This window comes from Pristis pectinata, chromosome 3, assembly GCF_009764475.1.
Source record: "Pristis pectinata isolate sPriPec2 chromosome 3, sPriPec2.1.pri, whole genome shotgun sequence".
Lineage (NCBI taxonomy): Eukaryota > Metazoa > Chordata > Chondrichthyes > Rhinopristiformes > Pristidae > Pristis > Pristis pectinata.
This window is the reverse complement of record NC_067407.1, coordinates 135,504,119-135,528,377: the sequence shown is the minus strand read 5'-3', so window position 1 is coordinate 135,528,377 and position 24,259 is coordinate 135,504,119. Positions and strand designations below refer to the sequence as shown.

Below are 24,259 nucleotides of genomic sequence, written 5' to 3'. Positions count from 1 at the left end.
TCTTTCCTCTTCCCCCTCACATCGGGCAGAAGATACAAAAGCCTGAAAGCACGTACCACCAGGCTCAAGGACAGCTTCTGTCCAGCTGTTATAAGCCTAATGAACAGTTCCCTAGTACGAAAAGATGGACTCTTGACTTCACAATCTACCTCGTCACGGCCTTCCACCTTATTGTCTGCCTGCGCTGCACTTTCTCTGTAACTGTAACACTTTATTCTGCATTATGTTATTGTTTTCCCTTGTACTACCTCAATGCACTGATATGATGAAATGATCTGTATGGATGGCAGGCAAAACAATGTTTTTCGCCGTACCTTGGTACATGTGATGATAATAAACCAATTTACCTGGCCCTCTATAACTTTGTTAATTTACCCCTTGATGCCCTTGTGTTTAAATGTTTGCCTTTCTTTACCTTGGGTATATTCAATGATCATCAGTTCTCTGGGTCATTCTCTACATTCTAAAGGTTCACGACCCTCTGAGAGAAGAATTCTTCCTGATCATCTTAAATTGGTAACCCCCTTTCTCCCTGAACGATGTCCCTAAGTTCTAGATAACCCCATCAGGGAAAAATGTTCTCAAATCCACCCTGTCAAACCCCCTCAGAATCTTGTGCTTCAATAAGATCATCGCTCATTCTTCTGAACTCCAGTGAGTATAGGTCCAACCTGTTCCATCCTTCTTAATACTTTAACCCCTTTATCCTCGGAATTAACCTACAGACCATTGTTGGCACATTCTAAAGGAGGAAGATTGACTTCAGTCAACAGGAGGCCCAGGAAAGTGGAAGCAGGAATGGCCAGAGTGAAGGCTCCATGTATATCTATTGCCTTTGTCAACTATTGACTTGTATATCATTAATACTCAATAGACTCTGACTTAATGAATTAACTTGGTCATGTGGCTTGAGTGTCTTCTGTCTCACAAGTTATTATGTCTGAAAAGGGGAAAATTCTGTCAAAAGTTAAAGGTATTGGTTTATTATTGTTACGTACGAAGGTACAGTGAAAAACTTGTCTTGCATACCGATTGTACAGGTCAATTCATTACACAGTGTGGTTACATTGAGTTAGTACAGAGTGCATTGATGTAGTACAGGTAAAAACAATAACACTATAGAGTAAAGTGTCACAGCTACAGAGAAAGTGCAGTGCAATAAGGTGCAAGGTCACAACAAGGTAGATCGTGAGGTCAGAGTCCATCTCATCGTATGAGGGAACCGTTCAATAGTCTTATCACAGTGGGGTAGAAGCTGTCCTTAAGTCTGGTGGTACGTGCCCTCAGGGAATGAGACAACTGAAGGATTTACCATCAGTGGTATAATGAAGGTGCTGGGGTGCACAGATCACTTGGGAGTCAACTTTCCATATGTGGCAATAGAGCCATAGAAGACAAAAACATAGCAATTGTTTTAAATCTTTATAAAGCACTGATTAAACCTCAGTTGATGTTTTATGGGCACTTCTAGGCATGAGACTTGAGTACCTTGGGCTTGGAGAAGGTGTGGAGCAGATTTACTGGTAGAAAATAGGGATGAGGACTTCAGTAACATCGAGAGATTACAGAAACCATTCATGTCGACCAGCCACAGATGCTGCCCGCCTGCTTGAATACCCAGTCTACTGGAGAAACTTCGCTCTTTCTCATAACGAGAGACTTGACAAAAGGGTTCAGACTTATGGTTGTGGTGAAGCTGGTTCCTCTGGCAGGAGGATTGATGCCCAGGTAAAGGTAATTGGTTTCCAAATCCAACCCTAGGTTCAACACCGGCCTTGCATCCCGGATCATGCCCCAGTCCTTCGCATTCCATGGTACATCCTGCAAGGAATCCATTGATGTCCTTTGTAGCTGTACCAGCACTGATGAAAGAGCAATCCAATGAGTTCCACTTTCCTCTCTTTCCTTCCAGCCATCAAAGAGCAGAGCCAATGATGTGGACAATGAGCGCATTCAAAACAGATCCTTAGATTTTTGGATCACAAAGAAAATTGGGGATGTGGATATTGGGCAGGAAAATGATTGGAGGCAGAATATCATGCATGACCTGATGAAATTTGGAACAATAAGGCCTACTCCTATTTCCTATCTTGTATTATAGACCCATATGTTGTAATAACAACCTGTATTTATATGTGCCAATAAGATAGTGTCCAAGGTACTTAACAGGAGTGTTATCATACAACAGCTAATGCACAGATCTATAAAGAGGAGTTATGGATAATTGACCAAAACACCATTTGAGATTTCTCTGCTTCACCTGAAAGAACTCTGTGGGCCCCAGAGGGATGAGGTGAAATGATCCTTTCAGGTGAAGCAATGATTTGCTTGCATTCTTTCCATTCTGTTCTCTTCTATTCATTGCTCTACATTGGGGGGGGGGGGGGGGGATGCAGTTATAAGTGCACTATATTTTTCTTTGCATCATCCAGCCTCTATATAATTTTTATTTGTTCTTAATTTTCTTGGTGTCTGACCCATCCACATTAGGATAGATGGGCACACGGTCAGTGTGGATGAGGTAGACTGATAGGTCTGTTTCCGTGTTGTATGACTCTATAACTGAAGTGCACGTTTCATGTGATCCCAACAGATAAAGTGAATGGGCCCCGGCAGCTGATGAGGAAGGGCATCGCACTGATTTTTATTGGGCACATCAATTTCATCATTGGTGCAATTGTCCACGGTACAGTCCTCAGGCACATCTCGAAGCCTGACGACCAGGTGACTGTTGAGTATTCAGTGGCCAATATCATTTCTGTCATCTCTGGTTTGTTGGTGAGTCCTTCTGCTTGCTTTATCCATGGGAGTGGCTAATCTTCCTGCCTGGAGTATGTTTGTTAGAGTTTGTGGGTGAATTGGTGTATTAGGACCTATTGAATAGATCCCATGAGGCGGGAGAATAAAAATCTATCAGCATTACTTATTGCATCTGGTGCTCCCGGTGTGGCCTCCTTTACATCGGTGAGACCAGGCGCAGATTGGGGGACCGCTCCATTGACCACCTTCGCTCCATCCACTGCACCAGCCGGGATCTCCCAGTGGCGAGCCATTTTAATTCCACTTCCCATTCCCACACCGACATGTCTGTCCACGGCCTCCTCCGCTGCCAGGTCGAGGCTAGACGCAGATTATAGGAACAGCACTCTAATATTCTGCCTCCAACCTGACGGCATGAACATCGAATTCTCTAACTCCCCTCTGTCCCTTTCCTCTTCTTTTCCTCCTGATGCTACTGGCCCCCATCACCCTATCTCTTGCTCTCCCCCACCATCTTTCCATCACCCGCACATTCTTCCCACTGGTTCCCCTCCCCACCTCCCTCCCTTTATTCCATGTTTTGCTGTCCTCTCCAATCAGATTCCATCAGCTCTTGGTCACTTCCACCTATCACCTCCCAGCTTCTTGCGTCATTCCCACTCTCCCCCCTCCCTCATCTGCCTATCACCCCCCTCACCTGGATCCAGCTATCACCTGCCGGCTCTTGCTCCACCCCATCTCGCCACCTTTCCATACTGGCTCTCTCCCCTCTTTCTTTCCAGTCCAGGTGAAGGATCTCAACCTGAAACATCGACTGTCCATTTCCGTCCACAGATGCTGCCTGACCCGCTGAGTTCTTCCTGCACTTTGTGTGTTGCTCCAGATTTCCTTTGTGCCTTTCATGTTCCCAATATGTCAGAATAGTTTACAGTCAATGAAATACTGTGTTTTCCATGCTATTAGCACACAGCAAATACCCACAAACAACAATATAATAACCACATCATGAATTTTAGTGATACTCATTTCGCTAAGTGACAAATGTTGAGCAGAGCACTGGGGAAGCTGCTCTGCCCTGAACTTTAAAAGTAGATGTTGATTCACTTCAATAACGTGCACGAAAGGCAGCATCTGTGACAATGCAACACTCCCCTCAGCTCTGCACCACAGTGTATCGGTATTGGTTTATTACAGTCACTTGTTCCGAGGTACAGTGAAAAACTTGTCTTACAGACCGATCGTACAGATCAATTCATTACACAGTGCAGTTACATTGGGTTAGTACAAAGTGCATTGATGTAGTACAGGTAAAAACGATAACAGTACAGAGTAAAGTGTCACAGCTACAGAGAAAGTGCAGTGCAATAAGGTGCAAGGTCACAACAAGGTAGATCGTGAAGTCAGAGTCCATCTCATTGTATAAGGGAACCGTTCAATAGTCTTACCACAGTGGGGTAGAAGCTGTGGCTCAGGTCTCTGGAGTGGGATTTGAACCTACCACCTGAGAGAAAGGTGCTGATCCTGTCTCAACAGCAAAGCTTTGATTTTTGATTGCCACCAAAAGATATCCCTTACCTTAACTCATTGATGCCGATCAGGTTTGAGGCTGTTGAGTGAAAGCTGGTGAGATATTCATCCAAGACTTTACTCGAGCTTGATCCAGGCCTGCCTTTCACCATGCAATCCCGTACCTTCGCTTGGAAGCAAGAGCAATGGGCACCTTGATTCCCCAACTCACCCCACATCCTTGTGTTTCTCTCTTCAGACAGCAGAGAATAGGAGGACGGAAGGAATGACACATGAATGATAAAGAAATGGAGGACTATGTGGGAGGGAAGGGTTAGATAGATACTAGAGCAGGATAAAATGTCGGCACAACATCGTGCGCCGAAGGGCCTGTACTATGCTGTAGTGTTCTATGTTCTAATGTTAAACATTGTTTCCGAAGCATTCACACACAGACTCTTGTTTGGTAATTGCTTTTATTGTCACGTGTATCGAGATACAGTGAATAGCTTTTGTTTGCGTGCCATCCAGATCATGCCATACAGTCGAGGTAGTACGAAAAGGAAAAGCAGAATGCAGAACATTGTGTTACAATTATAGAGAAAGTATAGTGCAGGTAGACAAAGTGCAAGGGACATGATGAGGTAGATTGAAAGATCAAGTGTTCACCTGTAGCGTACAAGAGGTCCGTTCTAGAGCCTGGTGGTACATGTTCTCAAGCTTTTGTAACTTCTGCCTGACAGGAGAGGGGAGAATAGAGAATGACTGGGGTGGGATGGGTCGTTGATTATGTTGGATGTGGTCCCAAGACAGCGGGAAGTGTAGAGGAGAGGTTGGTTTGTGTGATGGACTGGGCTGCATTCACTACTCTCTGCAGTTTCTTGCGGCCCCGGGCAGAGCAGTTGCCGTACCAAGCCACAATACATCCAGATAGGATGCTTTCTATGGTGCATCTGTAAAAATTGGTGACGGTCATCGAATGACAAATTTCCTTGGCCCATTGTCCTGCCCCAAGACAGGGCTGGAGATGAATAAAGGGACATTAATGACCTTAAAGAACCTGGTTCTTGAATCATGAGTGAACCACCTGGAAGCCGGAGCAGTCATGGGTGGTCCCGTCCTCATTACGATTTAACGTATGTGCACACAATCTCTAACCAGCAGATATCCATGAATAGCAAACTTGTCGACGTACACCTACAAAGTACTTAACTTCATTCTCATATTATCAGTTGTACAATTTAGCAACACTAAGACCACTCTGATCACTTTGCACTAAAATGCTTTTTGTTCTAATTGTGTTTTTTTCTTGAAAAACGTGTATAATTTATGTTTTTCTTGTGAATGCTGCTTAAATGATGCTCTGTGCCTGTGATGCTGCTGCAAGTAAGTTTTCCATTGCACCTGTGCATGTGACAATAAACTCGACTTTGATGTCCTTGCAGTCGTCTGCTACACTTGTTGCGAGGTTAACTGCTTGAGAGGATCCAGGGTTGAGAAATACATACATGTCTGTGTATTTATATTAAAAAGTTTTGTTGGGGTTCTGCAGGGTTTCAAACTGTTTAATCCATCATTGCTCCAAAGCTCTAGTCATGACTAACTTTTGTTTCTTATTTTTTAATTCTACAGAGTATTGCAACTGGGATCATTGCTATCTTAGTCTCGCGAAACCTGCTCAGGGTAAAGCTGGTAAGTGGTTACTTACTTGTCTGCATTCTGCAGTGAATATGTGAAGCAGGCCTTTTACAAAAGGTGTGATATTGATTCTGTGATCATGCCAATCACATTGCACAACATTTCTGCTGTTTGTACAAGGTGTGGGCTCCCGCATCAGTGACTAGTCAGATGAATTAATGTCCTTATCTCCAGCAGATTGCTGCTAAGCAATAGCCCTTAATACTGGAATAACAAGCAGAGTCTATTCTATTCCTTAACAATGAATTAGTTCCTGGTGCCTGGTTAAAGTACATCATTGTCCTATAGAAGGAAGGATTGATTGGGGATGATAAAGTCTGTCTCAAATTTGTCAACTACTTTAAAAGCTCTGATTGTTCCATTATGACCAGATTGTCTCTTCAAGCAGCTCTGTGTCTAGTCTGTGCTCTCTGTGGCTGTCCTCTGGACCTGAGTTGGGTTTTCTCTCTCTCTCTCTCTCTCGGTCATCCTTGGCATTTTCTCTTCTTCGTTTCCTGTCTAACCCCCAGTCGCATCATCCTGTCTTCCCCTCTACTCCTGTTATTTTCCTCCTCTCAGACAGTCTGATCACCATCCGGCCCCACTCCCTGCACTTCCAGCACATGGCTATGCCCGTCTCTGCCTCTCAGTGACTGTCACACTACCAGCACCTGATTACCCCACCCCAACCCCAAATCCACATACCCTCCCACAATAACTCTTTTGCACTCTGCCAGTGAATCTGTGACTCCTGCTGAACACAGCTCCCCTTACTGTGTCAGTTTGCTCGCCATACGTAGCCTCACATACATAGGCAGGCACGGTGGTGCAGCGGTTAGCGTAACGCTATTACAGCGCCAGCGACCCGGGTTCAATTCCGGCCGCTGTCTGTAAGGAGTTTGTGCGTTCTCCCCGTGTCTGCGTGGGTTTCCTCCGGGTGCTCCGGTTTCCTCCCACATTCCAAAGACGTACGGGTTAGGAAGTTGTGGGCGCGCTATGTTGGCACCGGAAGCGTGGCGACACTTGCGGGCTGCCCCCAGAACACTCTACGCAAAAGGTGCATTTCACTGTGTGTTTCGATGTACATGTGACTAATAAAGATATCTTGTCTTAGTATTGGTAATTGGTTTGACTGAAACGTCTCACAGGCGACAACACCTTCCCCCAAGCTCTCTCCTCTTCACTCCGCTTTGCCTGACCTACCTCTGTGATGTGCAGTGGACCTTCTTGCCATTGTCAACCTTTGTTGTTATCCCCTACCTTGAGCCCCACCTCTCTCTCTCATCTTCCCTCTCAGCCTTTGAGCCTTTTGATCTGTGTCTGATCGGGGTGAGGTGACAGTGTGGCTGGTATCCATGGAAACATATCCCAGGAAAGCAGCCAGGAGTGGAGAGGAAATGGTTAATTCTTGAGGAAGAAAATAGAGGAAACATATTAACACCTTTAAACCTTGGTATTGAGCTCAATCAACCTGAAGATGAAATTGGATGTAATATGTTAGCTCAGACTTGTCTGAGTTGAACTATGTAATCCTGACCTACTGATTCCGGAGCTTGTACCAGTCACAGGGTCCGACAGTACAGAAACAGGCCCTTCAACCCACCATGTCTATGATGATCTATCTGTACTAATCCATTTATCAACACTTGGTCCGTAACCTTCTATGCCTTGGTGATTCATGTGCTTGTCTAGATACTTCAATGTTGAGAGTCTCTGCCTCCATCATTCCCTCAGGCAGTGTGTTCCAGATTCTGGGTGGATAAAATCCTCCTATGAGTCTCCTGTAAACCTCCAGCCCCTTGCTGTAAGCCTGTGCCCTCTACTTCTAGGCACCTCTGCTCTTGGGAAAAAGTTTTCTGTTATATATCCTACTATGTCCCTCAGAATTTTGTATAACGGGTCCCCCTTCAGCCTCATCTGCTCTGAGGAAAATAAACCCAGCTTATCCAGTCTCTCCTCATATCTGGGACACTTCATCCCAGGCAATGTGCTGGTGAATCTCCTCTGCACCCTTCTCCAGTGCAATCACATCCTTCCCATAGTGTGGCAACCAGAACTGTACATGGTGCAGGGTGTACCAGAACTGTACGTGGTATAGCTTCCAGCATCAAGCATAGAACATGGAACAGTACAGCACAGGAACAGGCTCTTCAGCCCATCATGTCTGTGTCAATCATGATGCCAAACCAAACTAATCCCCTCTGCCAGGACGTGACCTATATTCCTCCGTTCCCTGCCTGTCTAAATAGCTTTATAAAGCTGTCCCATAACCTCTCTGCCATTGTATTCTGTTGTCCCGGTTAATGAAGGCAAATATCCCACATGCCTTCTTCACCTTATCTACTTGTACTGCCACCTTTAATGAGTCTTGGACGTACACCAAGGTCCCGCTGTTATTTAGTACCCCCTAGGGTCCCACCATTCCTACCTTTAACGGTCCACCCAAAAATGCATCACCTCACACTTATCAGGATTCAACGGCATCTGATATCACTCTGTCCTTCTTACCAGCTGACTGATATCTTCCTGTAGCCTCAGTCATCCTCCTCACTGCCAACAACAAATAATCTGCTGGAGGAACTCGGTAAGTTCAAGGTCGGTCCTGATGCAACGTCGACACTTCCCTTCCTCCCATTGATGCTGCTCGACCCGCTGAGTTCCTCCCAGCAGATTGTTGCTCCAGATTCCATTGTCTGCAGTCTCTTGTGTCTCCAATAACAATTTAGTTCTGGCTGTGTATGTTGAGGTGGGTGAACTGTTAAATTATTCCCTCCAACTTTACGGTGGGGCACCTGTTGTGTAATGACCTTGCTGAATTTCTGACTTTATCTCCACAGCACTGGGGAATGATGTTAAGCTCCCTGTTAAATACTTTGACGTCATTGGCTTGCGCTGCTGGACTTATTCTCGCTATTGTGCTGACAGTATCTCAAGGGGGCAGGAACCTGATTTCTGGCTGCAACTCTACCATGGTGCCGGCTGTTCCCAGCAGGTCAATGACGACGAACAACTGCCCCTTCGATACAACCCGTATCTATGTAAGTAATTGATCACTGCAGCATTTAAGAGAATGGGAGAAAGAGGAAATGGTGTCTGACCTACCAAATCCACCATTGCAAGGTATCGGCAGCAGCCATTTGCTTTTAAGAGGTATCTTAAAAATCCCAAGCTGCTTCAGAGAGATGAAAGTTTTTTTTAAACAAAGGCCAATAAGCCAACAGAGAGAATGGGTGCTGTTGCAGAGAATGATGTGTGAGCAAGCTGTTTGCAATATAAGTTTGTCTGCAAGGCTGGCACAATGGCATAGCTGGTAGAGCCACTGCCTTGGAGTGCCAGAGACCCGGGTTCAATCCCGACCTCCAGCATTGTCTGCGCGGAGTTTGCACGTTCTCCCTGTGACTGTGTGGGTTTCCCCTGGGTGCTCCATAGATACACACTGAAGGAAACAAACTGAGAGTTCACAACCCTCCCCGCCATCGAGGACATCTTCAAGAGGTGGTGCCTCAAGGAGGCGGAATCCATCACTAAAGTCCCTCACCATCTGGGACATGCCCTCTTCTCAATACCTCCATTGGGGAGGAGGTACAGGAGCCTGAAGATCCATACTCAATAATTCAGGAACAGCTTCTTCCCCTCCGCCATCAGATTTCTGAACAGTGCATGAACCCATGACCGTTACCTCATTATTCCTCTTTTGCACTATTTATTTAATTTTGTGACTTATAGCAATATTTATAGAAACATAGAAAAACTACAGCACAATTTAGGCCCTTCAGCCCACAAAGCTGTGCCGAACATGTCCCTACCCTGGAAATTACTAGGCTTACCCATAGCCCTCTATCTTACTCAGTTCCATGTACCTATCTAACAGTCTCTTGAAAGACCCTATCGTATCAGCCTCCACCACCGTTGCCAGCAGCCCATTCCATGCACTCACCACTCTCTGAGTAAAAAACACCCCTGACATCTCCTCTATATCTACTTATATCTATATATGTCTTTATGTCTTGCACTGTACTGCTGCCGCAAAACAACAAATTTCACGACGTATGTCAGAGATAATAATCCTGCTTGTGGTTCATAGAGTCATACAACATGGACGCAGGCCCTGGCTAACGGTGTTGCCCAGTGAGCTAGTCTCATCTGCCCATGTTTGGTCCATCACCCTTTTAAAATTTGATTCTGCAAAGTGAAATCTATAAATGACAGAAATGGCATTAACATTGTCCTCGTGTCTATATACACAAGTAGCACGGGAATACAGTTAGTACAGCCATTGCCTCGCAGTGCCAGAGACCCCGGTTCAATCCTGGCCTCAGGTCCTGCCTATGTGCAGTTTGCACATTCAGTGTGCATTGGAGCCTCCACACCAGGCTGTGATGCAACCAGTCAGAATGTTCTCCACCGTACATCTGTAGAAATTTGCACAAATCTTTGGTGACATACAGAATCTCCTCAAACTCCTAACAAAGTAGAGCTGCTGGCCTGCCTTCTTCATGATTGCATCAATGTGTTGGGCCCAGGACAGATCCTCAGAGATGTTTACACCCAGGAACTTAAAGCTGCTCACCCTTTCACCCTGTTTCCGTGCTGTAGCTCACTGTGACTCCATACTAAAAGGAATTATTGTGGATTACTGGTGGGGGAGATCCCAGGGCAGTAGCAAAGTGGAAGGGTCATGTTTTGCATGCACGCCTCCTAAACATTGTCAAGCCATCAGAGCCCAGCTGTCTTGCCTGGAGAGGTGGGCTGGGAACTTGCTCGAAGGGACTGACTTTGAGAAAGCCCTTGGCCAGGAAGAGGCTGGAGGGGTGAAGTCTCGAGGAGAGAAGTTTAGATTCCAGACCATCCATCAATGAGCCTACTCGCTGTCTGGAAGCGTTGGCTCATGTTTGCCCACTAGTTGGCAGCCCTTCAACCTCATCCACATGGATGCCAGGTTTTGTAGGGATCTAACCATGAGAGAGGTCATTTCCTGCCGCCTTAGCATAGACACTCAAGCCCTTGGTCAGGAAGGATAAGATAAGATTTCTTTATTAGTCATATGTACATCGAAACTCGCAGTGAAATGCATCTTTTTTTGCGTAGAGTGTTCTGGGGGCAGCCCGCAAGTGTCGCCACGCTTCCAGCGCCAACATAGCATGCTCACAGCTTCCTAACCTGTACATCGGAGGAAACCCACGCAGACACAGGGAGAACGTACAAACTCCTTATAGACAGCGGCGGGAATTGAACCCGGGTTGCTAGCGCTGTAGTAGCATTACGCCAACTGCTACACCACCGTGCCTGCCCGTTGGTTGTTGCTTGTGGTTTAACTGTGCTCATCATTTAGACAACTACTGCCATGTTCTTGAATGGCAGAGTATCACAAGTGGTATTGAACCCTCCAGTGCAGAGGAAGGTGATTCAGCCAATACTCTGCTCTTGCCCCTTAGCCTTAACAATGCCTTTCTGGTAAACTCTGTCATGGAAGGTGGGTGTCATCGGCAAAGCTGATATTTACTGCCTATCTCTGTAACTGTTCTTCAGGAGGTGACGGTGAGCTGCCTGCCTGTAGTCTATTTGGAGAAGGTACTTCCCACAGTGCTGACTGGGAGGAAGTTCCACAATGTTGATCCACCAGCGATAAAGGAATGCTGAGAATATTTCCAAGTCAGCATGGCGTGTGCTGTAGGGGGTTCTCACATACCTGCTGCTACCTTGTCCATCCAGAGATCTGGGGTCTGACAGGTGCCATTAAAATAGCCTTGGCTCGTTTTGGTAGATGCTGTTTATCATCCATCACTAAATGGCATGGTACAGTAGTGTAACGGTTAGTGTAACACTACTACAGCGCCAGTGACCCGGGTTCAATTCTGGCCGCTGCCTGTAAGGAGTTTGTATGTTCTCCCCGTGTCTGCGTGGGTTCCCTCCAGGTGCTCCGGTTTCCTCCCACATTCCAAAGACGTACGGGTTAGGAAGTTGTGGGCATGCTATGTTGGCGCCAGAAGCGTGGCGACACTTGCGGGCTGCCCCCAGAGCACTCTATGCAAAAGATGCATTTCACTGTGTGTTTCCATGTACATGTGACAAATAAAGAAATCTTGTCTTAAACGCTGCTTGAATCTGATTGAATCCTTCTCCTCACCAATCTGCAGCAGAGGAGAGTGGAAGTGAAGGCAAATTTCAGTCATTTGGGAGAAGCAGGTTCTCCGAGGCTCCTCCCACCTGCAACTGTTGGAGTATTTGATGGGGGTGGGTGCAGTCCATCCCCTAATAACCTGTGTTTAAAAGAACTTCCCCCTTCCTCTCCAGAAGATAGATCAATGTTTTTTAGTTATTGATTTCCACGTTCCCAGTCACTGAGTTAGAATAAGATAAGATATCTTTATTAGTCACAGGTGCATTCAAAACACACAGTGAAATGCATTGAATATAAGAAATAGGAGCAGGAGGAGGCCATCTGGCCCGTTGAGCCTGCTCCACCATTCTATAAGATCGTGGCTGATCTGGCCGTGGACTCAGATCCACCTACCTGCCTTTTCCCCATAACCCTTAATTCCCCTACTATGCAAAAATCTATCCACTGTCTCTTAAATATAGTTAATGAGACAGCCTCCACTGCTTCCCTGGGCAGAGAATTCCACAGATTCATTAGTCTCTTGGAAAAGCAGTTTCTCCTCATCTCTGTCCTAAATCTACTCCCGTGAATCTTGAGGCATGTCCCCTAGTTCTAGTCTCGCCTGCCAGTGGAAACAACCTTCCTGCCTCTATCTTATCTATCCCTCTCATAATTTTATATGTTTCTATAAGATCCTCTCACTCTTCTGAATTCCAGCAAGTACAGTCCTAGGCAACTCAATCTCTCCTCATAGGCTAACCCCCTCATCTCCGGAATCAACCTGGTGAACCTCCTCTGCACCGCCTCCAAAGCCAGTGTATCTTACCCCCAAGTAAGAACGGAAATGCACACAGTGCTCCAGGTGCGGCCTCACCAGTACCCTGTACATTTGCAGCACAACCTCCCCGCTCTTAAATTCAATCCCTCCAGCAATGAAGGCCAACACTCCATTTGCCTTCTTGATAACCTGTTGCACCTGCAAACCAACCTTTAGCGATTGCCCAACTCAGTTCAATACCAGGATATTATTTTTATTAATTGGCCTTAATTATTAGTTAAAAATAACTGGTGGTTTTTACTGAACAGCCGTCCTAGCTGACTGCACCATCAGGTATAAGTGGACTGCTCCCTCAGTCTTTGGAGAGTTTGAAGTGTACCATCAGGGCGTCCATGCTACCTCATCATATAACGTGTTTATGAGCCCGGTAGAAGTTTTACTTTCTTTTTCAATCTTTTTATTAATTTCAAATTAATAAACATAACAATAGTAATTATACACATGATACAAAGAGATCGGGATTACAGTAATAACAGTTAACATATACAGACACAAAGAGTAAAATATATAATCTGAACGTCCCAATCTCTTGATAATTGAACATGAAAAAAATTTAAAAAGAAATTTGATTATATGAAAAAAATAATTAAAAAAGGCAATAACAAAACAAAAAAACTAGTGATAATAAACAAAAACTAACCAAAAGCTGGGCTGTCGTATTCCTTCGGTTAAAAGCATTAACCCCGCTCCTCTATATTCGAATAGAAAGTTATTGAAAAGGATTCGGAAAAAGTCATCGGTAGAAGTTTTAAATTGTATTAGAGTGTGTTGCTGCTTGGACTTGCTAGTCCAATTGGGCTAAAGGTCGTGCTTTGTAACATTTTAATCTTCCTGCTCTGATCAACATGGTAAATCCTTAAGTAGAATAAAACTACAGTAAAATGCTGGAAATATTCAGCATAAGTGGAGAGGGAAATTATTTGATGTCTCGGGTCGATCTCCTTTTGTTAGGCACTTATTCCAGCACTGTGTTTACAAAATTAAACTACTCCAGCTTTAGCTTGGATGTTGGATCTTTTGCGGTCGGGGTGTTGACACTGGACTGACAGCAGCTTTGGTTAAAGCTATTCTAAGACCCTGTTTTCAGATCACGTTGGTGAATCTGGAAAGAGTATTCTGAGCTTGGTGCAGGATGCATGAAATCAGTGTGTTTGGAGCTAACAGCTCACTACACCTGGGAGAGTTTCATGCTTGTCAACCCTTCAAATGGTGGACTTGTGACATTGATTTGGGAAACTTTTGTTACCTGTATCTTATTCTGTTATACTTCCGGAAACGGTTGGAAAATTGGGTTCAGTTCAAGGTAGAGGGACCTCCCAAATCCAACTCCTTACCTGATCAGGTGTCCGTTTCCAACCTGGATTCGGTTGCAAGGATGGGGACTTGGAACGTGATGGAGTAACCAGGATTTGAGTGTCGGCCTAGTGCTCTGTCTGGTCTGACAATTCTTCCTCTCCGTCTGTTTCCAGGACACCACACTGGCGTTATGGATCCCGTCGATGGTGCTGTCAACAGTGGAAGGAATCCTCTCCGCCCGTTGCTTTGTGGTGGCAATGATTCTTCGTGGGATTGGCCCCTGTGGACAGAGTGACATGGTAGACCGGGTGAGTTGGGGATTGGGGGCTAAGGAGGGGTGGGTTAGGGTAGAGGAGGTTTGGGGCAGAGAGTGTTGTGTATGGTTATTCTAACTATGGGTAGTGCAAGGAATATGAAGAGACAAGAAGCTGCTCCAACACATGCATCTTGTCTCTGCACTGTGCCTATGTCATTGACATTCCTCATAGTGTGGGAGGTGAGAGCCACGATATTTTAATTGAATATAGCACTGTTAGGTGACTGACACCATGCCTGGAGATCTTGTCCATTCTCCCTAGCCTTTTAAGTACTTTTGTCCAGAATCTTATTGTTTGTAAACTGATGTTGTTTGACAGATCGAGGAGGAAGATCCAGCGAAAGGGAAAAAACACAGAGAATTGGAAACTTACAAACTCATCAGCAGCAGCCGAGAAGTCCAACTGTAGAAGCACTGGGTGAGTGGTGACCTTCCTCCACAGTGGTACGGTTCATTGAAGTTAGTTGACATCTAACCAATATTGCAAACTTGATACTTATCATTTTTTCCTTCTTCTGAACTAATCCAGATTTGAGGGATTAAGATTTCTTTATTAGTCACATGTACATCGAAACACACAGTGAAATGCATCTTTTGCGTAGAGTGTCCTGGGGGGCAGCCCACAAGTGTCGCCACGCTTCCGGCGCCAACATAGCATGCCCACAACTTCCTAACCCGCCCGTCTTTGGAATGTGGGAGGAAACCCGAGCACCCGGAGGAAACCCATGTAGACACGGGGAGAATGTACAAACTCCTTACAGACAGCGGCCGGAATTGAACCCGGGTCACTGGCGCTGTAATAATGCTACAAAGGATCAACGACAATCTTGTTGAATAGGGCCACAGGTTTGAAAGGTGCCAATTCTTGTTCATCCCTCACCCTCCTTGTGAACTTCACATGCTGCGAGATGCTTCCAAGGTTCTAGCCAGCTTCCAACTTTACTCTGGTGACATTGAGAGTCATCGGGCCTTTCGAATGTGGTGATGTGGCACTATACCTACCCATCCTGCTCTGTACATGGACAACCTTTAAGGATTTCCTGAATGGCACTGGTTTTGCTAATTTTTATGAATATCCGGGAACCTTGACCCTGAACCATCTCCCACCATCCCCCCCCCCCACCCCCTACCCTCAAAAGTGACCTTTTCTGTTAAAGGAGATAAGCCAGGTATAGAATATTTTCGGTCCAATGTTTGTACTACAGCTTGACAGTTATGGCAGGCACGGTAGTGCAGCGGTTAGCGTAACACTATTACAGCGCCAGCGACCCAGGTTCAATTCCCACCACTGTCTGTAAGGAGTTTGTAAGCTCTCCCCGTGTGTACTTGGGTTTCCTCCGGATGCTCTGGTTTCCTTCCCATTCCAAAGACGTACGGGTTAGGAAGTTGTGGGCATGCTATGTTGGCGCCGGAAGCGTGGCGACACTTACGGGCTGCCCCTGGGATACTCTACGCAAAAGGTGCATTTCACTGTGTGTTTCGATGTACATGTGACTAATAAAGATATCTTAATCTTAAATTTTACTTATGGCCGAGTTACATCGAACGGTACAGCACAGGAACAGGCCCTTTGGCCCACCATGTTGTTCTGAACTAATTAAACTAGTAATAATACACCTAACTAAACTAATCCCTGCTGCCTACCCAATGTCTATATCCCTCCGTTCTCGGCACATTCATGTGCCTATCTAACAGCCTCTTAAATGCCTCTGTCGTATCTGCCTCCACCACCACCCCTGGCAGCGCATTCCAGGCAGCACATCTTCTTTGAACTTGCCCCCTATCACCTTAACTGCTTGCCCTCTGGTATTAGACATTTCAACCCCGGGAAAAAGATACCAGCTGTCTACACTGTCAATGCCCCTCATAATATTATGCACCTCTATCAGGTCTCCCCTCGGCCTCCACTGTTCCAGAGAAAACAACCCAAGTTTGTCCAACCTCTCCTTACAGATGTCCTATAATCCAGGCAGCATCCTGGTAAACTTCTGCATCCTCTCCAAAGCCTCCACATCCTTCCTGTAATGGGGTGACCAGAACTGAATGCAATACTCCAGATGAAGCCTAACTAGAGTTTTATAAAGCTGCAGCATAACTTCCTGACTCTTGTACTCAGTGCCTCAACTGCTAAAGGCAAGCATGCCGTACGCCTTCTTTACTGCCCTATCAACCTGCGTGGCCACTTTCAGGAAGCTATGGATTTGGACCCCAAGATCCCTCTGTACATCAACACTGTTAAGGGTCCTGCCATTAACAGTGCACTAACCCTTTACATTTGATCTCCCAAAGTGCAACACCTCACACTTGGCTAGATTAAACTCCATCTGTCATTTCTCCGCTCATATCTGCAACTGATCTACATCCTGCTCTATCCTTTGCCAGTTTTCTGCACGATCCACAATGCCACCAATCTTTGTGTTGTCTGGAACTTACTAACCCACCCATCCACGTTTTCATCCAAGTCATTTATATACAGTAGATCACAACCAGTTGATTAATTTATTCCCAACACAACATTCTGATACTGAACAGGAAGACTAGGTGATTTAGACTCCACTGGGCTAAAACCAGAAAATGCTGGAAACACTCAGCAGGTCAGGCAGTAGCTGTGGAAGGAGAAACAGATTTAATGTTTCACATCCAGGACCCTTCATCAGAACTGGGTTGGTTAAGGGGAATGATTTGGATGCTGCAAAGGTTTAGGTGACCCAGATTTGGAGGGAGGGTGTGGATCCAGGTGTTTTTTGTTTGCTGGATCTTGCCCGTGGCCAACACCTTTTGGATACTTGCCCAAACATTACAGCCTTTGCAGGATGGATGATTGAGAGTCTGGTCTACGGGATGATCTCTGATGAGGAATGCCCAAGAATGACCATCACTTGGAATCATACCTCAGCGTGGAACCGGTACCTTTGGAGAACCAAAAAAAATCAAATACTGATGAATTGCAGCATGAATCCTCGGCATTTGACTGGTTTCATTCCAAATCCCACCGAGTGAAACGTTCATCCAGCAAAATTTAAAAAAATGCTGAAAATGCTTTGCAGGTCAGGCTGTATCTAGAGCGAATGAAGCACAGTTAACTTTTCATGTCAATGTCTTTTCATCAGAACCTTTTTGAATGAAAGAACATAAGAGATTGGAGCAGTTCTAGGCCATTTAGCTTCTCAAACTTGCTGCATTCATCAAGATCATGGTCGGTAAAGATCATGGGACCCAAGTACAGATTCTGCTGGTACCCCACTAATTACAGCCTGCCAAAGGTCCACTTAGTCCCACTTGTTGCTTATTGCCCAATAACCAATTCTCAGTCCATGTCAGTACCTTACCCCCAATTCCATTTCGAACTTTCTTGCCCAACCTCCTATGTGGAACCTTATCCAAAGCCTTCTGAACATCCAAATACACCACATCCATTGGTTCTCCTTTATTGATTCTATTAATCACATCCTCAAAGTAGGTGGAAAAAAGTAGTTTTGTCAAATATAATGTTCCTTTCATAAAACCATGCCACCTCTGCTTAATATTATTATCGTTTTCGTGATCTTTTAGTACAACAGCTTGGTAGTTCCCTGGTTCTCTCTCCCTCTTTTTTTAAATAGTGGGACCATACTTGCTTCCCTCCGATCCACAGGAACAATCCTAGAGTCTTTGGAATCCTGGAAGATGATAACGAGGGCATTCACCTTCTCTATAACCACCTAAAATTAAATTGGTTTATTATTGTCACATATACCAAGGTACAGTGAAAAACTTGGTTTTGCATGCCTCCAAACAGATCACTTCATTACATCAGTTCACTGAGGTAGTACAAGGGAAAAGCAATAACTGAATACAGAATATAGTGTTACAGTACAGAGAAAAAGTACAGTGCAGGCAGACAATAAGGTGCAAGGTCATAACGAGGTAGATTGTGAGGTCAAGAGTCCATTTTATCGTACTAGGGAACGGTTCAATAGTCTTATAACGGTGGGATAGAAGCTGTCCTTGAGCCTGGTGGTACGTGCTTTCAGGCTTTTGTATCTTCTGCCCAATGGGAGGGGGGAGAAGAGAGAATGTCTGGGGTGGGTGGGGTCTTTGATTATGTTGGCTGCTTTACCCTTTCAAAACACTGGGCTGTAGATTATTAGTTCCCTGGGATTTATTGGCTTTTAGTCCCCCCCCCCCCCCAGTTTCTCTCATACCTTTTTTTCTACTGCTTATTTCCTTCCATTGCTCATTCCAGCTTAAAGGAATAAAACTCATTGACCTGGTGTTAACTCTGTTTCTCTCTCCACAGATGCTGCCTGACCCACTGAGTGTTTCCAACATTCCGTTTTCACTTCAGATGTCCAGCAGTTTTTCATGTTTGTACAGTTGTCTGTGTGGGTTAATTGTTGCTGACGGTCCTTGGGGAAAACGACACTACTTTAGATATTTTTAAAGGGGATTGTAAGAGTTTTTAAAATGTATTCTTAAAAATAGCCGTTGGTTTCTGATTTCTCTTTTTTAACAATTTTTTTAAGAAAACCTATCGGTTCAAAATTCTAAGTGGTCATTATAGTCCAAGCTATCAGAGGTCAGTTGCTGCAGTAGTAACTCGTCAGCGGCTGTCACTTTGAAGTCTATAAATGCTTGTTTCTTCTGACCTCAATCCGGTGGAGTTGCCCCTTGATGAATTGCCCATGTGTTTCACGTGGGATTGTTTTGTCTCTCATCTGAAGAGATTTATTCACTTTCCCCCATCCTCATTTATTCCACCTCCCTCTCCCCAACTTTCTCTTGCTCCCCCTCCACCCCCTTGAGCTTCTCGCCTGTTGTGTGTTGAAGCAGGTTTTGTTGTGGCCTTTCTATTTCTTAATCACTATAACATTCACTGTTGTACTCAGTAAGCTGGGCAAATGGTGACTAAGCTACAGTGTTTTTGAATCCCTTTCAGCTGAAGGGCTACAGGGGTACTGAGCTCTAGAATTCTCTGTGCTAAGATGGCGAGAGCTTTATCCACTTAGACTGAGGTTCTTCCTTGGAGATGGGGACTTTGTCTTCATTGGGTGGAATTACCAGGAGGAGGGGTTCTTATTGTAATTGTACAATAAGGGAGACTAATCTTGGAGTAAGTACTGAAAGTTTGGAAACAACAGCGGGACTCAGCGGCTCAGGCAGCATCTATGGAGGGAAATGGACAGTCGATGTTTTGGTTCGAGACCCCTTCATCTGGACTGAAAGATTGAGGGGAGATAGGCAGTATAAAGAGGTGGAGGGGAGGGGTGGAGCAAGCTGGCAGGCGATGGGTGGATCCAGGTGAGGGGGGTGGTGATAGGCAGATGGGGGGTCTTTTTTCAGTCTATGTACCTTGGAGTCAATATGGTATAGGTCCACTGAGTTGTTTTCTGGGATGGAAGGGTTGGGCTATGAAGGAAGATTAACCAGTGATCTGATGGATATAACTTCTGAGGGGAGGTTGATGGGTGGATATCAACCACCTGGGACGCTCTGGAATTGTTCCTTTTAAGACCAGTTGGTGAGTCACCGTACTGGAGCTCTGGGCTTACTTGGCGAGGGAGTAGTTGAGAAGTGGTCGAGCAGGTTCCTGGGTTTAATGTCTGCTGACTTTGGTGATCTAAGAGAGGTGCCACGGCAACTAACCTCAGTGCCTTGGGGCTAGGGAGGGGAAAATTAGCATTTGTGGGAGGGGTGGTGAAAGACATCAGTGCTACTTCAGCACAGATGTGGGACAAAAGGGTAAAATGATTCTGAATATGATGACGAAGTTATGAGCTTCATTTGGCTTTATGTGAAATTCAATTTAACTATGTAGGGTTTTTTTTTACAAAGCAGACCCAGACATAAAATGTTGGTATTGTTCACTTTTGTGGTGGATGTACAGTTACTACAAGCCGTTGTGCGCATATATCATGTTAAACGTTTCAAATAAAGATTGCTAATGGATCTCATGTTTTGCTTGGTTTGATTTTAGGCTTAAAGCCGAGACTGAGTTAACTCTTTTCTAAGTTAAACTGGCAGTGTTTTTTTAGAACATAAAACATAGAATCATAGCACAATACAAGCCCTTTGGCCCACAATGTTGTGCCGACCTTTAAACCTCGCCTAACCCCTTCCTCCCACATAAATTCCTCCATATGCTTATCTAGCAATCTCTTGATATTGACCAATGTACCTGCCTCCACCACTGCTCCAGGCAGCGCATTCCATGTCCCAACCACTCTCTGGGTAAAAAACCTTCCTCTGATATCTCTCTTGAACTTCCCACCCATTACTTTAAAGCCATGCCCTCTTGTATTGAGCATTGGTGCCCTGGGAAAGAGGCGCTGGCTGTCCACTAATATTTTGTATACCTCTATCATGTCTCATCTCATCCTCCTCTTTATATGGATAAACCTGGACAAATGTGAGGTGTTACACCTTGGTAGGACCAGTGTCAGGAGGCAGTACAGTCTTTGGGGCAAGACGCTTAACAGTGTTGAAGAGCAGAGAAACCTTGGGGTGCAAGTCCATGGCTCATTGAAAGTGGCTACACAGGTAGATAGGGTGGTTAAGAAGGCTTATGGAATGCTTGCTTTCATTAACTGGGGTATTGAGTATAGGAATCGAGAAGTAATGATGCATCTCTATAGAACTCTGGTTAGCCTGCATTTAGAGTATTGCGTGCAATTCTGGTCACCTCACTTTTGGAAGGATGTGGAGGTTTTAGAGAGGATGCTGCCTGGATTAGAGGGCATGTGCTATCAGGAGAGGCTGGACAAACTTGGGCTCTTTTCTCTGTAGCGGCGGAGGCTGAGGGGTGATCTGTTGGAAGTGTATAAAATTATGAGAGGCATAGATAGGGTGGACAAGCAATATCTTTTTCCCATTATTGAGCGATCTAGTACCAGAGGACAAGCATTTAAGGTGAGAAGGGGTAGGTTCAGAACAGATGTGAGGGGTAAGTTTTTTTTACTGAGAGAGTGGTGGATGACTGGAATGCGTTGCCTGATAGGGTGGTGGAGGCAAATTCATTGGGGGCTTTTAAGAGGGGCTTGGATGGGCACATGAATGAGAGGAAAATGGAGAGATATGGGCATTCTGTAGGTAGGAGGGATTAGCTACGTCGGCATAACATTGTGGGCCGAAGGGTCTGTTCTGAGCTGTACTGTTCTGTGTTCTATGATATGGGTGACAATGGCAAGGCAAAGATTTAGTTCCAGTCCTTAGGTACTTTGAACTAAGTGCTTCCTTGGTTAAGAGTTATTACTGTCGGTCTGGAGTCACTTAGGACAGACAACTACGGATGACAAACTTACAAACTTACCTCACTAACAGGTGTGACTGAACTGAATGTACGCTGCAATGTCGTCGTCTCCTGGTCACCATTATTTTTGCTGGCTTTTCAGTACAGATGTACTTAGTTGAATTTTAATTCCCCAGTTGCTGTGATAGGATTTGAACATATTCAGAATCAGAACCAGGTTTATTCTTACTGACCTGAATGTCGTGAAATTTATTGTTATACAACAGGAGTACATTGCAAAGAAATAAAATTACTACAAGTTACAAAATAAGTAAATAGTGTAAAAAAAAAGGAATAATGATGTAACAACACACACAAAATGCTGGAGGGACTCAGCGGGTCAGGCAGCATCCCCGGAGGGAAATAAACAGTTGACGTTTTGGGCTGAGACCCTTCATCAGGACTGGAAAGGAAGAGGGCAGAAGCCAGAATAAGAAGGTCGGGGGGAGGGGAAGGAGCACACGCAGGCAGGGGAGAGGTGAGTCCAGGTGAGGGGGGAAGGTAGGTGGGTGGGGGAGGGGGAGAAGATGTAATAAGGTAGAAGAGGCAAAAGGGCCGAAGAAGGAGGAATCCGGTAGGAGAGGGCAGTGGACCGTGGAATAAAGGATGGGGGAGGGGAGGAGATGGGCAGGTCATCAAGGCGGGGGAAGGGGGCCACAGGAATAAGGGAAGACAAAGGAATGGGGTGGGGGGGGGGTTAAAGAAAAAAGAGAGGGTGTGGTTCAGCGCATCTGTTCCCATGATGAAGCTTTCCATTCTAGGACATCAGAGACAGTGAGGGTCCTTAGAGATGGATGCCACCTCCTTGAGGCACCACCTCTTGAAGCTGTCTTTGATGGCGGGGGAGGGTTGTGCCTGTAATGGAGCTGGCTGAGTCTACAACCCTCTGCAGCCTCTTGTGATCCTGCGCATTGGAGCCTCCATACCAGGCGGTGATGCAACCAGTCAGAATGCTCCCCACCGTATATCTGTAGAAATTTGGAAGAGGCTTTGGTGACACACCAAATCTCCTCAAACTCCTAATGAAGTAGAGCTGCTGGCATGCCTTCTTTGTAATTGCATGAACTATTAGTTCATGCCTCTGATAATCCAGCGAAATAACAACCTGCCCACATGTCTCTGTGTGGTGAGAGGTGTGAATGCAAGTCAAAGTCAAGTTTATTGTCATGTGCACAAGTGCATGTGTGCACAGGTGCAATTTGCAGCAGCAGCAATACATGAGTGATATGAAATGCAAGTGATGTGAAGTGTAGTTCACAAGCTGAGACTCTGCAAATGCTTAAAAAAAGCAAGTAGCTGAGTTCTGATGATGTGTTCCACACCTGAAACACTAACTCTCCCTGACCTGCTGAGTGTTTCCAGCATTTTCTATTTTTATTTAAGGAGCCAATTTGTACTGGTCGCCAAGAAGAATTCCTGCCCCTGTGTATTATTAGTCACAAGTCATGCAGAACAGAAACAGGACCCTTAGCCCATCGTGTCTGTACCGACCATCAGACACTCATTCTATGTTAGTCCCATTGTTTTAAATTCTCCCCACATTCCTATCCATTTGCCCCAGATTTTACCACTCGCATACACACCAGGGGCAATTTACAGCAGCCAATTAACCCACAAACCTGCACATCTTTGTGATGTGGGACAAACCGGACCACCCGAGCGAAACCCACACGGTCACAGGGAGGACGTGCAGACTCCACACATACAGCACCGGAGGTCAGGGTTGAACAAGTTGATGAGTGGGCAAGAACATTGAAGATGAAATATATAACGAGGAAAAGTTTGAAGTTATCGACTTTGCACAAAAGCAGTATATTTCTAAGTGGTGGGTGTTTCAGTCATAGTGTTGGAACAAGGGGTAGACCATTTAGGACTGAGATGAAGAGAACTGTCTTCACTAAGAGGGTAATAAATCTTTGAAAGTCTCTACCTGGAGTACTGTGGAGGTTTGTCATTGAGTTCATTCAAAACAGAGATGGATAAATTTCTGGATATGAATGAAGTCAAGAGATCTTGGGGCAGTGCAGGAAAATGGTGTTGAGGTAGGTGTCATGGTCTTGATGAACGGTGGAGTAGGTTCAAACCACTGGATGGGTTATTCCTGCTCCTCCTCATGTTCTTGTCTATGAATGCATTCTGACCTGTTACAAAGGGTGGTAGAATTTTGGGACACTCTGTAAATGGCAATTAACGCTCTGTCAAAGTCTAGGTTATGTTCACATGCACAAGTACATGTGTGCACAGGTGCAATGAAAAACTTCCCTGCAGCAGCATCACAGGCACAGAGCGTCAGATAAGCAGCATCCACAAGAAAAACATAAATTAAACATAAATACAATTTTTCACAAGAAAGAACACGATTAGAACAAAGAAAAAGTCCATTGTAGTGCAAAGTGGTCATAGTGTTGTTGTAGTGAGGTAGTGATCAAGGTTGTGCTGGTTGGTTCAAAAACTGAATGGTTGAAGGGAAGTAACTGTTCCTGAACCTGGTGGTGTGGG

The 24,259-nt window shown here is 45.2% G+C and overlaps 1 protein-coding gene across 2 annotated transcripts in view; it reads left to right on the top strand.

Annotated features, from left to right (window-relative positions):
* The window catches only part of LOC127568883 (keratinocyte-associated protein 3), a 440,350-nt gene extending 419,924 nt beyond the window's left edge, over window positions 1–20,426 (top strand). For both annotated transcript variants that reach the window (XM_052013114.1, XM_052013113.1), the window contains 6 exons: window positions 2,594–2,778; window positions 5,899–5,958; window positions 8,781–8,981; window positions 14,351–14,485; window positions 14,813–14,911; window positions 18,773–20,426. In XM_052013114.1, the coding sequence (XP_051869074.1) occupies window positions 2,594–2,778; window positions 5,899–5,958; window positions 8,781–8,981; window positions 14,351–14,485; window positions 14,813–14,902 (671 nt within the window). In that variant the 3' untranslated portion in view covers window positions 14,903–14,911; window positions 18,773–20,426. The remainder of the gene's footprint in view (window positions 1–2,593; window positions 2,779–5,898; window positions 5,959–8,780; window positions 8,982–14,350; window positions 14,486–14,812; window positions 14,912–18,772) is intronic.
* Window positions 20,427–24,259: the final 3,833 nt, after the last annotated feature.